Source organism: Muscardinus avellanarius (genome assembly GCF_963383645.1).
Source record: "Muscardinus avellanarius genome assembly, chromosome: 12".
NCBI classification, from domain to species: Eukaryota; Metazoa; Chordata; class Mammalia; order Rodentia; family Gliridae; genus Muscardinus; species Muscardinus avellanarius.
In genome coordinates, this window is record NC_137798.1 from 99,359,592 (window position 1) to 99,373,125 (window position 13,534).

At 46.7% G+C, this 13,534-nt stretch overlaps 1 protein-coding gene across 1 annotated transcript in view; it reads right to left on the bottom strand.

Annotated features, from left to right (window-relative positions):
• Positions 1 to 10,494: 10,494 nt before the first annotated feature.
• The window catches only part of ATG2B (autophagy related 2B), a gene marked incomplete at both ends in the record, with an annotated part of 73,877 nt that continues 70,837 nt past the window's right edge, over positions 10,495 to 13,534 (bottom strand). The window contains one exon of the mRNA XM_080707546.1: positions 10,495 to 10,749. Within this exon, the coding sequence (XP_080563672.1) occupies positions 10,495 to 10,749 (255 nt within the window). The remainder of the gene's footprint in view (positions 10,750 to 13,534) is intronic.

The window sequence follows — 13,534 nt, forward strand, 5'->3', positions numbered from 1 at the left end:
CTGTGTGGATGGGCACAGGAGGGGCAGGAAATTCTTCTTCCTTCTTCTTCTCCTAGAGAGAGTACTGCTGCCTGCTGACAGTTCAGTTCCCTATTTCCACAAAATGAGTGTTAGCTTTCTTTTCTTCCTTTTATTTTTTATTTTTTATTTTTATTTTTGGTGGTACTGGTGAAACCCAGGGGACTTTTCTACCTCCAGGCTATGTTCCCAGACCTACTTTATACTTTATTCGGAAACAGGGTCTCACTAAGTTGCTGAGAGCCTCACTAAGTAGCTGAGGCTGGCTTTGAACCTGTGCGATCCTCCTGTCTCAGCCTCCCAAGCGCGGGGATTACAAGCGTGCGCCACCACGCCCGGAGAGTGTTAGTTTTCTCACTCCATGAAGGCCAAGTGCGGCCTTGTGAGAAGAATCATGCATCACTGCTAGGCAGTCAAAGAAGAGCTAAGATCACAGCTCTAGCTGGGCATGGTGGTGCATGGCACATGCCTGTAAGCTCCGTCCTTGGGAGGCTGAGAGAGGAGGATTGCAGGTTCGAGGCTAGCCTCAGCAACTTAAAAAGACCCTCAGCCACTTACCAAGACTGTGTTTTAAAATAAAATATAAAAAGGATTGGGGGTTTCACTCAGAGGAAAATGCCCCTGGGTTCAGTCCCTAACACCTAAAAAAAACTCACCAGGAAAACACACACACACACACACACACACACACACACGAGAGAGAGAGAGAGAGAGAGAGAGAGAGAGAGAGAGAGAGAGAGAGAGAGAGAGAGAGAGCGCCCGCTTAACGATGCTGGCAAACACTTAATTGTGTGTGCCACAGGCCGGAGCCCCTTCCTGTCTGTGCCCCTTCCTGCTCTGGTCTGCTACCCAGGAGACACTGCCAGTTTCCCTACGCGGCAGAGCCTGTCACTCACTCTAAGCACACCTCAACCCTGGCGGAGTCTGCAGACAGGCACTTCCTGGAGAGAATAAAGAAAGGAGCTGAGCCCTACGGGTCTGGTTCTTTTTATGGAATCAGTTAATTAGATAAGTCACTCTTCTTTCAGGGAGAGGAGTAAGGGGTGGGGAACAAGATTTTTGGGAACAATCCCTCTTCATCAAAATCCAGTGAATCAGGATGGGCTGGGTTCTGCTGCACTAACAAACACCCGGGGTCTTGCTAAGTTGCCGGGGCTGGCTTTGAACCTGTGATGATCCTCCTGTCTCAGCCTTCCCAGTGCTGGCTAGGATTTCAGGTGTGCGCTGCCACACCTGCTTGAGTCCAAAGAGCAGCATCAGCTGCTAGCGAGTTGCCCTACTGATTCGGGGGCCATTTCCTGGTGTCTAGCGCCCACCCCAGCACCTGTGGCTTCTCCCAGAGCCCTCCCCTCCACGTCCTCCCGACCTCAGGATGGGAGGTAAGACAGGAAAGAGTGAGCGAAGGAAGGGAACAGAGGCTCCATCTACACGGAGCAGGATGTCAGCATGTGAGCCATGGGGGATCAGAGAAATAGGTAAAAATTCGAACTTTAATATCAGAACCTGGTGCTAGAGCTCCTCCTGCCTTTACTCCCCAAACCATTTCTCTCCCCCAGGCCTGTCTCCCCCAAATTCCTGGGAAATCTGTAAATCTTAAAATCAACAGCAAAAGAAACAGCCACTGCCCTGTGCACTATTAACAAGGCAGATCTGGTATCTTGAGGCACTTCTAATTCTGGGGACCCTCCAGCTTCTCTGTTGACCAGGTGGCAGAGACCTGGATCAGCCCAAGGACTCTGAGCACGACCAGACACCAGCACCGCCATGTGGGAACCAGACTGAGGCCATCTTCCCACACCTAGCCTTCACCAAGTGCCCTTTAAAAGAAGGACCACGAACCAGCTCGGGTGTGGGGGCGCACGCTTGTAATCCTATCATTTTGGAGGCTGAGACAGGAGGATCCCAGTTCAAGACCAGCCTCGGTTACTTAGTGAGGCCCTTTCCAACTCAGTGAGACCTTGTTTCAAAATAAAGAGTAAAAAAAAATAGGGCTGAGGGTATAGCTCGGAGGTAGCATGCCCCTGGGTTCCATTCCCAGTACGGCAAATAAAAAGAAGGGCTATGAACCCCCAGAGGCACCTCTCTCACTTTAGGGGGGCCCACTTTCTTCTGTGAATGCCTATTTCTTACTTGTCTAAATAAATCTCTACGTCTCTGACACACACTGAAATTCTTTCAGTTACATAAGCCAAGGACCCTGCTGACCCCCAGCTGAGGAATTGACACTTCTCCCATGACAGGGCACAGACAAGACAAACAGGACCAGGGCAAGGTGGAGGGAGGGGTTGGCATGAGCATGGCGGTGCCATGTTAGATCCTGTCATTATTTAAGACACTGAGGTTTTGTTTATCCGGGACGTTTTGTGTTGATTTTGATTGTTTGATGGACTGACTGACTTCACTACTGGCGATGGAACCCAGGGCATTCTACCTCTGAGCTACACCCCAGCCCTAGTTTTTATTATTATAAAACAGCGTCTAAGCAGAAGACCTAAGTTTCTAAAGGCAGGCTTGGAACCTGCCGTCCGCCTGCCTCCGCCTCTCAAGTACTGGGGTTACAAGTGTGTGCCCCTATTCCTGGCTTGATTTTAAATGTGTTAACATCAGCCGGGCGTGGTGGCGCACGCTTGTAATCCCCGCGCTTGGGAGGCAGAGACGGGAGGATCGTGCGGGTTCGAAGCCAGCCGTGCGCGCTGGCTTAGGAGACCCTGTTTCCAAATAACAATGTAAAAATAGGTCTGGGAGTGTAGCCCGTGGGAGTGTACCCGGAGGCAGAAGGGCTTCCAGGAACCCCAGTACCACCAAAAATAAATAAATAAATAAACAAATAAACAAATAAAATGTGTTAACATCATATTACCTTGCTTACTGATGCCCCCCAAACTATGTGTCACAGTTGCCCAGCCTCATCCTGGCCCCAAGTGGGAGTCCTGGGAGGGGGACCCCTTCATCTCCAGGAGAGGGGTCGGGGGAGAAGCTCCCACAGGCTTCTGTCAGACTCGCCTTTGGATGCCCTCAGGGCACCCATGAGATTGTCATCTGACTGTGAGGCACATTTCCCATCTTTCAGACCCCCAAATGCCCCTTACCCACCTATTATAAAAGCCTCCCGGGGACAAAGGGCCTGCTGTATGATGTCAGCCAGCCTGGTATTTCCAGGAAGAAATTAATCGTGAGATAAAATGACATTTTTATTTCTAACTGAAGCGGTGTCCTTGACTCAGAAGAAGCTGACAGGCAGGCTCTGAGAAAGAGGATGGTAGGGCTTGTCCAAAGCCTTCCCAGGGCGCATGGGAAGAGCACTTGCTCAGGCTCAGAGCCCCCCAAACGCCATTTCATAGGGACAGATTCCCAGCCCCGAGTTATGCTGGAGAGAGCGCGGGCGCCCTCTGCTGGCCCCGAGGTGCGCGGCTCTTTCCCACACATTGTCAAGGCCAGCCTTATGTGGGTGACCTCGGATCTGCTCCACAGCCACACGGCAAGGATTCTTCCAGAACAGGGTTGTTTAAAATCCCCTTCAAAAGAGTTACTTCCAAAATTATAAACCTGACGGTGGGTGTGTCAACAGGCACAACTTCTATTGGAGGGCAACTGGCAATGGCCACGCACATTCTAAATGGACGTCCCGTTTCATTCACTCGTGGTGACTTATCCACAGACACACTCATGAGACGCTTCATGAAGGTCGGTGACTCGCTCAAGACGGACCTTGGGGTGCAGAGTCAGTGCGACGGGGTAAGAAGCGGCCTGGAGAAGATTGTGTCCTGAGGGGGCGGGGAAAGGAGAACAGATTCATTTGGTCTTTTATTTTTATTTTTGGTGCTGGGGATGGAACCCAGGGACATTCTACCTCCGAGATACACCCCCAGCCCTATTTTTTAATTTTTACTTTGAAACAGGGTCTCACTGAGTTGCAAAGGGCCTCACTAAGAAGCTGAGGCTGGCCACGAACTGTGATCCTCCTGTCTCCGTCTCCTGAATGCTGGGATTACAAATGTGTGCCACCATGCCCGGCCTATTTTTTTTTTTTTTAAACAGGGTGTCACTGAGTTGCTGAAGCTAGCCTCAAACTTGTGATCCTCCCATCTCAGCCTCCCAAGTACTAGGATTACAGGCAACCACCACCACACCCAGCTAGTCAGTATTTTGGTTTGTGTTTGTTCCTAAGACCTAAATGCCTGATAAAGCATAACTCTGAGGAAGTTTCAGAAGTCATTCTAGGATTGGCTGGCTCCACGGTGGAGAATGGTGGGTGGAGTCTCTCTTACCTCATGGCAGCCAGGAAGCAGAGAGGGAGAAGAGGCCACCAGGGCAGTCTCTGAGGCCATGCCCCCAGTAACCCACCTCCTCCAGCCATGGCCCACCTCCAACCCAGCTGCACTGCCTAACAGCTGAGCTTCTCTGGAAACCTTGTGTGTGTGTGTGTGTGTGTGTGTGTGTGTGTGTGTGTGGTAGTAGGGATGGAACCCAGGGGCATTTTACCTCCAAGCTTCATTCCCAGCCCTATTTTTTATTTTTATTTATTATTTATTTATTTATTTATTTATTTTTGGTGGTACTGGGGATGGAGCCCTTCTACCTCTGAGCTACATTCCCAGACCTATTTTATATTTTATTTGGAAACAGGGTCTCTTAAACCAGTGCAGCTGGCTTCAAACCTGCGCGATCCTCCTGTCTCTGCCTCCCAAGCGCGGGGATTACAAGCGTGCGCCACCATGCACGGCTCATTCTTTATTTTGAAACCGGGCCTCACTGAGTTGCAAAGGGCCTCACTAAGTAGCTGAGGCTGTCCGTGAACCATGATCCTCCTGTCTCAACCTCCCAAATGCTGGGATTACAAGCGTGCGCCACCACACCCGGCTCTCTGGCTACATTTTATATCCAAATTACCAAATTCTAACAGTTAGCAAAGTGTTTATTACAAAAGGATTTCTCTCTATAATGGCATAGTGTGGAGAGGTTGTTGGTTCTCTGCTTTTACTTAATGTTGAAGGTCTCATGGAGCATTGCCGTGAAGTCTCCACCACGGACACAATCAGGCCACAGCGAGCTGACAAAGGCTCGCCTCGGTCACGGACGCAAGGTCAGAGCCGCACACAGAGCATCCGTGCTGTCCTTTGGATCTCAGTGGGTCCAGGTTTAGACATTCTTGCTGGAAGCATGTGCTAGTGTTCATTTTTCTGTTATCCCCAAAGCCAGAAGACTTTGCCTCCAATACCCTCTTCAAATTTTATCTCCAAATACATACCACCCAAGATGTTACCTCAATCAGATGTCCCTGGAGCTGAACTAGGCAACCCTGGGCTAACAAAGCAGCCGATGCCCAACTACCCACGCCGCCCCAGTTGGTGCTGACTGCCTGGGAAGCCTGTGTCCAGGGGGCTGGGGCTGGGCGTCAACCAGCAGGCTCACAATAGGAATTCCAGTTCTAAAACCTCTCTATGTGGTTTATGTGTCTTTGCTCAGCTTCATGAAACATGTCTGAAGCTGATTTTCACTTATGGCTGAACGGATGAGCTGGGTCTAATCAGTTTCGTGGTGGAATGTGAGGTCCTCCCACTGGGTTTGGAGCAAAGACTTTGCCAATCACCTGTGGCACTGGCCTTGCAACACTGGCGCTCAGGAAGGACCAATAAGAATTTCTAACACTTACGTAGTGTCCGCATTGTTGGGATTCCAAATGCAGTGATTAATACCCCCAAAGAGGGAAAGAGTGGCAAATTTTAACATCACATGCCCTACATAGGCTAGAGATTGGTAGCAGGTAAATACTAGATTTTCTATCAAAAGTGCCAGGATTGCGGGAACATCGTTTCCCAGTACCAGGGTGTGTCACAGACTTACCCTACCGAAAGGCACTTCATATAAGCTTTGGGAACAGACCTGGGCGACAGACGAAAGTTATGTATAAAGCAAAATCCAAAGAGTAAATATTTTAATTTTTTAAGAGTATTCTTAACCTCATAATATTGTAAATACACTAACAAGGTACACTTTCACAAAGATACTTGTACAGCATCAGTGTTATTAAAGAATTTACATCTATAATTACCACAATTAGAAAGACGAGGAAACGTAGTAAAGACAACGTATACACATATGTTCTTCTACTCGGAGTGGGATAAACCAACGTCTACGTCAGGATGGCGCTACACAAAAGCTGAGCTTGGTGTCCCTACCAAATGTTTCAATGAAAAGTAAACAGTCCTGCAAAAACAATGCAAGGCAAATCCTACCAGAGACTGGACACTGCCATTTCATGTACGCAAAACACATATGAAACAGCAAAGTAAACGTTTCTGTGAAGGGAGGGGCTGCTATGTCAACCCCAGGGCACTAGAGATGTACCAGCCAGCAGACATCACTTTCACAATCTGCGGACACACCACAGACAGCACTTGGGTGCTTGCTACGAAGCAAGAGGCTGAGAAACGCCTCTGACTCCTACGTTTACAGAAAGTGCTGACTTCCAAATCATTGATACCCAAATTTCTCATCCCCAAAAAAGCCCATCATGGCAGTTTGTTGGAATGCTTTTTCTGTCTCTGATTTAGACAGTGTGATGAAAGGAAAATAATTCCTGAATAAGACTGGCTGGCATACAACTGTGCGTCAGAGGTCTATTAAAGGGATCAATGTGCCCAGAATGGTCCTAGAAATGTTGAGATAAAAATAAATTGGCACGGTAAGCACTACATTATTCCTATGTGAAGGGGGACTATGCCCTCCATAAATCAAAACAAGTTTCCCGGTAATAAAAGTAAAATCCTTTTCCCCCTTTATTACTTATACACTCTACAAATAATTTTCCCTTTTTACCTAAGACTCATAAGTTTCTTTATTGGAACCAATTGGTATGCCCAGTTGATACATGTGTGGGTCCAAAACAGTATCATTTGTGTCTGCAGTCCCTAACTTCCAGGGAATTAAAAACTTTAGATATTCTCTCTAGAGTCTTAAGTGAGGCAAGAGGATTGTGGGGAAGCAGGAAAGAGGCACCTTTCCCTGTTGCCCCCCCGCACCCCCACGGCCTGTGAGAAGACTGAAGCAAAGCTGATTTCGCTTGCAGTTTCTCATGTATAGAAAATTAAAATTAATATTAAGACAGTTAACAATTAATCCTGTAACAAGTACAAATGTGAATGCCTCTAAAACTCAACCCTGCCTGCGGTCCCTCCTGCTGGTGATGACAGTGACAGGGACCCAAGTGGAAGGACATCAGGAGGCGGCCTCTCTGGTCAGGCGACCGCTGCAGGAACAGACACTGCCATGGGGACTCTTGTAGCTCAGCAAGGGCACCAAACCCACCAAACGTTTTTAAAGGAGATAGTTAAAAAGCAACTTTCTCCCTAAAGGTCTGAAATACTGCAATAGCCCTTAAAAGTGACAGGCAGGTGGCAGGAAACACTGGTTTTTAGTATTTTTGCAATCCTAGGCACATTGCTACTTGGGAAGACTTTTTTCTTAAAATGATTTTTATTTTTTTTTGCATTTGAAAAACATCAACATCAGAGTGGGAATCCACGTTCTATCCAAACTCTGTTGAAATGAAGGTCTACTTCTACATCTGGAAGAAATGTGTCTCATCTGGTCTCAAAGGCAGATGTTCAAGGGATGTCCTATGAGTGGGCAATAGCTACGTAGGCACAGGCGGGAAGGGAGAGCAGGGCTCCGAGTCCCCTCCTGGAGAGGAAGGCATCGCTATGGCCTTTCCTGCCTTTCTATTTGTGATCTGAAGTCCTCTCAACACATGAGCACTGTGGGGTCTGAACACCCTGGCAGGCCCTGATCAGCTCGCTCACCTGGACTCCTTGGGGAATGTGTAAGGTTTCAGGGTAGCAGCAGTGATGTGCCTGGTCTCCAGTCCAAGGAAACCACACGGGCAAGTGACAGTTCAGAAACAGTCACCGAGACCCAAGATCTAAAGCAGGCTGCTGTGGGTATGGTGTGACGACAATACTCACACCAGTGTGAGGCGGCCCCGGTCTGTGGCACTGTACTGAGCACCAGGCTCGGTCCACATATGCACAAATGGCCTATCCTCCCGAAACCCTTCACTTACAGATAGAACGCTGAGGCCCAGTGAGGCTAGATGTCATGGCCAAGCCATCTTGGTAAGCCACAGGTCTGGCAGCCCCAGGATCCTGCCCATACTCTTTTCAGAATGATCCTCAAATTCTTAAAAGATATTTTAACAAAAAAAAAATCAAGGAAGAAGTGTTCTAATACAGACAGGTCCTCTAGTGACTCCTCAAGTAGAGAGCACTTGGACCCAACTGGCAGTGACAGACCTGGAGACCGAATCTCTGAGGTCCAGACAGCAGCTCCCTGGAGAGCAGGCTCCGGAGGGCGGAGAGGACACTGGACAGCTCTCGCCTCGCTGGGCTTTATAAGCTTCATTTGTTAAAAGCAGTGTCCATTTGCAACTCAGAGGGCAAAGAAGATGATTTCCCCCTAACTGAACATAGGCAGAACAATGGATTAAGGAGATTTTTTTGGGGGGGTCTGGGCATGGAACCCTGAGGCATTTGACCTCTGAGCCACACCCCCTGCCCTATTCTTTATTCTTTATTCTTTATTCTTTATTTTGAAACAGGGTCTCACTAAGTTGCGGAGGGCCTCACTAAGTAGCTGAGGCTGTCCGCGAACCGCGATCCTCGATCCTCCAGGTCTCAGCCTCCCGAATGCTGGGATTACAAGCATGGCCACCACGCCCGGCAGGGAGATTTTAAATGTTTGAAAAACATAATGACTCATAGCATGTTTCACTGTAAAGGTAGGAAATCCAGGAGTTGGTGAGCAGGGCGGCCAGAGTGCGCCAAGCAGAGGCTGGCCTGCCGCGGTGATGGGCAGCGGCACTACCTGCTGGTGGTCAGGGCCACCTGGGCTGCACTTAAAGGACAGAGCAGCAGATGGCTCCAGGACGCCTCGACAGCTCACTCAGCACTGGTGGTTTAAGTTTCTCAGCAGCACAAAGGAAAAACTTAATCCTCATGCTATATAACACAATTTTACAAATCCCAAATGTTTGTATTTCTGTTTCACAATACTTTCCTGTTTAGAAAATTTAGAGAATAAAAAGGATTTAACTTCATCTTCCAACCCCAAACTGAACAGAAATGCAGTTCTGAAATCCACATTAACCTCAACAACATCCACCCCCCACACACATACACACGCTTAGGAAATGAGGCTACATCGGGCAACTTGAACACTGGGTGGGTACCAAGTCTCAGCGTTCATTTCTGCTCCATCACTCTGTGGTCAGGGCTGAGGACAGTGTCCCTCTCACCCTCTGGTAACTATTTACTTACTACTAACCACAATCGACACTGAGAGTACTCCTAATTATCTCTGGGCAAATCCCAGTACTGTATCTACAAATGTGCTCTAAGAAAAGCAAAGTATTCATGGAAGCATAAAACAAATTTACCTTTAAATAAAAATACTTTATTCATCCCTGACAGAATATCAAAATGTACACTGTTAACCAAGTAAAAATGGTACTTTGAATTCATTGACTAGGGCATATTTTTGAGAATTTTTCTTCAATTTTCAAAGAGTAAAAACCACTTCCAGTCTCCCTTTCCACACATTCCTAACACGTTTGCACTTCACCTGCTTAAAATGAAACATATAAACATGGACCCCAGGTCACTATAGAATGCACATTTTTACTTACACTTAAAATAAATGAAACTATTACATCTGGGTCACTTTTCTTCGCCAAAACTTTCAGACACATTTACTCCTTTTCATATTTTGTATAATTTTGTAAATGACATAGAATATAGCACATGACTTTGTATTAATCTCCACACAACACACACACACACACACACACACACACACACACACACACACACACACACAGGATAAAGTGCAATACAACAGGACGCATCTGTAACATTCACTTTCTCCACAGAAGGGTTTTCCACATAAATGGAAAGAATATTGTTCTAGATAACTCAAGTGCACACCCTCAGTCCAGCAGGGCAGTTAGACTCCCAGGCTTATCCTGAGAATCCCTCTTGCTTTGCTGCACCTGTGGCCACTCTTGTTCTCAACAAAAGTTTTGAAGCTGTGATTCTTTTTAAACCTTGGGAAAAATCAACTCGTCAGAGCTACACAGAATGTTTTAAGAATGCTCTGATGTTTTTGAGCACTCTACACTGTGAAAGGTTTCCAATGACATTTTGTCTGACAACAAGGAGAACTATAGTCATTTTAATAAAAGAAAGCATTCCAGTAACTTGGCAGCAAATGCTTTAACAATCTCTGGCACCAACCACCAAGCCTTTCTAAAGGCAAGTACCAAACTAGCCCTAAAATGTCAGTTTTTGGTTGCATGTTGTGTTGACATTAAATTTTTTAACTAGAGAATGCTTTTGTTCCTGAGATGAGCACAATAAAATTAAATATGTTTCCTCCAAAGCTGCCACTGGGGCTCTACGCTCCTTATTTCCCTCACTTTCTTCATAAAGAATCGCGCTGGAAACACCACCCTTCCCCATGGCGCCATTTCTGGGACTCGTCTTGCCGCACATCCGGTCTAATTTGGTTTCTCATGCCACCTAACACGTTTGACGTTGCTTCAGTGGCAACAATCAGAGGCTTCACCACCGCCGGAGGAATCTGGCGCAGGACCTCGCCCACAGCCCCCGTGACCCCTCTGCTCTCGTGTTCTCGAGCTGCCGTTTCATAAATGGTCTGGGCCGTGTCTGTGATCCCCTGCGCAGAGAGCAGGAGGCGGGAGAGAGAAGGGAAAGCAATCAGTGGTCAGAGATCTCATTTACCCTGTACTACACGATTTTAGTACAGTTAATCAACACTACTTTTGCAACTAGACCAAAAAATAAAACTGCCTTTGAGATTACACAGGATAATTATTTTTATGACAAAATTCTAATTACAAGAGAAAGAGGCAATTATTATGATTTAGCATTTTGTTGTGACACCAGAGGCAGAGAAAATGGAGCTAAACTACAATTTCACACAGGGAAGCTTACAGAAATAGTTAATGATCTAAGAGTAGCTTTTCTGGTGCAATTAATTGTTCCAGTTAAACCCAACTCAGCAAACAAAGCTTCTCGAATAAACACACTAGCTAAAGGACCATGATGACAGCTTCTTTGATGCTGCACAAAAATACTTAATTCCACCAAGCTCTAGAAAATTATTTAATTTGTTTTAAATTACTATGTATTAAGAAAGATAACTGGAACATTCAGTTATGATAAAAAGCTAAGTAGAACACTGTGCTGGATTAAATAGAGGACTGTGAACACACAGCAAGCAGGAACCTGTCGTCTAGTGTGAGAATGGAGCCTCCGGCGCGTCTCCATCTTTCCTCCCTCTACCCAGTGTTAACATAATAATGACTGCTAACTTGAGGCCAAACCTGGAAACATGCAGGGCAGCTCAAGTAGTAAAACGTCACATGACTTTGGAATCTCTGCACTTTATCTAACTCAGAAATCCTCAGAAGAAACAGGAGGCACTGGTCCACTGTGAGAGCTTCAGTGGTGGACACAATGTAAACAAACTTTGGGTGTGCCAGGGAAATCGAGGACCTTGTCCTAACTTAGACAAAGTATGGTTTCTACCATGTGCAGCAGGAGAAAACACGTTAACACCATGAGGCATACACATACGCATGTGCGTGTACACACACACGCTCCAGAAAAACTAAAGGAAAAAGTAGGTGCTATTTGTAAAACTAGAAGAAATCGCCTGTAGGAGTAACCTTGAGTACAACGAAGGACAGGCGAGTCATCTTCCCTGCCCTCCCCGCCCCGCCCGCCAGCAGGGAACAGGGTTCTCTGTGCGGATGTCACGACTGACTCCAAGTCTGGAGACGGATGTAAGTCCAAATCTCAGCCCCATCACTTACTGTGTGACCACAGACAAGCCATTTAAATGGGGGATTAAAACACTGCCTGCCTCCTAAGCGCGTGCTAGAGTTAAATGAAAAACTCATCTGAAGAGCTGGACATGACTGGAAGACACATGTGTCCAATGAGGGATCCCTAAAGGACCACCATAAGCCACGTCACGGCAAGTATCATCAGCAAACTTTTTCTGAAATGGACAGATCATAAAGATTTGTGGGCCACACAGTCTTTTTAAGAGAAGATTACACTTTAGCCACCATGCCCAGAGTTCTGGGCCTGACTCTGCCACCTGCTGGCTGCAGTTCCCTGGGGAGTCACATTCCTGCTGGGCCTGTTCCCTCATCTGTGAGGGAACCTGTAAGTGTCACTCTACACCTGTAAGGGTCACTATACACTTGGCACACAGTAAGCACATAAATACATCATTAAGTAAACATTAGTTAACACAGTAGACAAACACTACGTGCCAAAGTGCTCTTCTACAGTGCTGCCGACTGCCCTGGTCACACCTAGAACCTCTGGATGAGTTCTGCAAATCTGATTTCTAACATGTCTGTTGATAACTGGCCCCATCCCAAGGAGCAGGTCTGGCTGGCAATTCTCTATTTTCTCCACTAGATATCTCTTTTGTAAAGCTGACCTTTGCCTTTCCCTCAGCTGTCCACTCATATAATTCCTGTGACCTTCTCACCGACTAGGGACCACTGAGGCTACTTCTGTCTGGTGAATGGCCAGCCTAAGCCCTTCGGACTATCATCAGCGCATGTCTAGGAAATATCTTTGATGAATTCCTAAAACATGAATCTTAAGTAGAATGACTATAATCTTATGTCTGATCAAAAAGAATGCCAAGCTGGGAATGGTGGCGCACACTTCCAGTAGTTGGAAGGCCGAGACAGGAGGGTCATAGGTTTGCAGCTAGTCTCAGGAACTTAATGAGGACCCCTGCAACTTAGTGAGACCCTGTTTCCAAACAAAAAATAAATTGGGATGAAGCCTGGAGAGAGAATGCCTCTGAGTTCAATTTCCAGTACCAAGGGGCGGGGGAAGAATGTCAATAAAAAAGGAAGCCCCAAATGCCCCGATGACTCTCAGAGAACCGACATTGACTGGGACAGCAGCCGGAGAGTGACAGTGATGCTTAGCAAGTGTCAAGACGCCCATAGCTACAGCTCACCAACTCCACCCCAAAGGACTTCCTCACATAGCAACGAAGACATTTAGTGAGCATTCCCCTGGCAGTATTTCAGGGAGGAAATAGACCTCAAACATCTACCAACAGGCAAATAACCACAGTGTACTTGTGTATGATCCTATAAAACCTTTTAAATCAGATTACATGTATCACATGGATATATCTTGAAAGAAGTAAGTTGCAGAATGGTACATATGATAGCACTGACATAAACTTAAAATATACACATTGGTATGTTTTGCTTTTCCATACATACCTATATGGTAGAATCATTAAAACATGTACAGAAAAAATATGTGCCCCTTCAGGACCGTGAATGCACAGGACAGGGATGAGGGTGGGTGATCTACCTGGAAAGCTGTATTTCTTACATCTGAGGTAAACAAGGTATTAATAGGCATCCGGCATGGGCAGTGAGCCGGGGGCA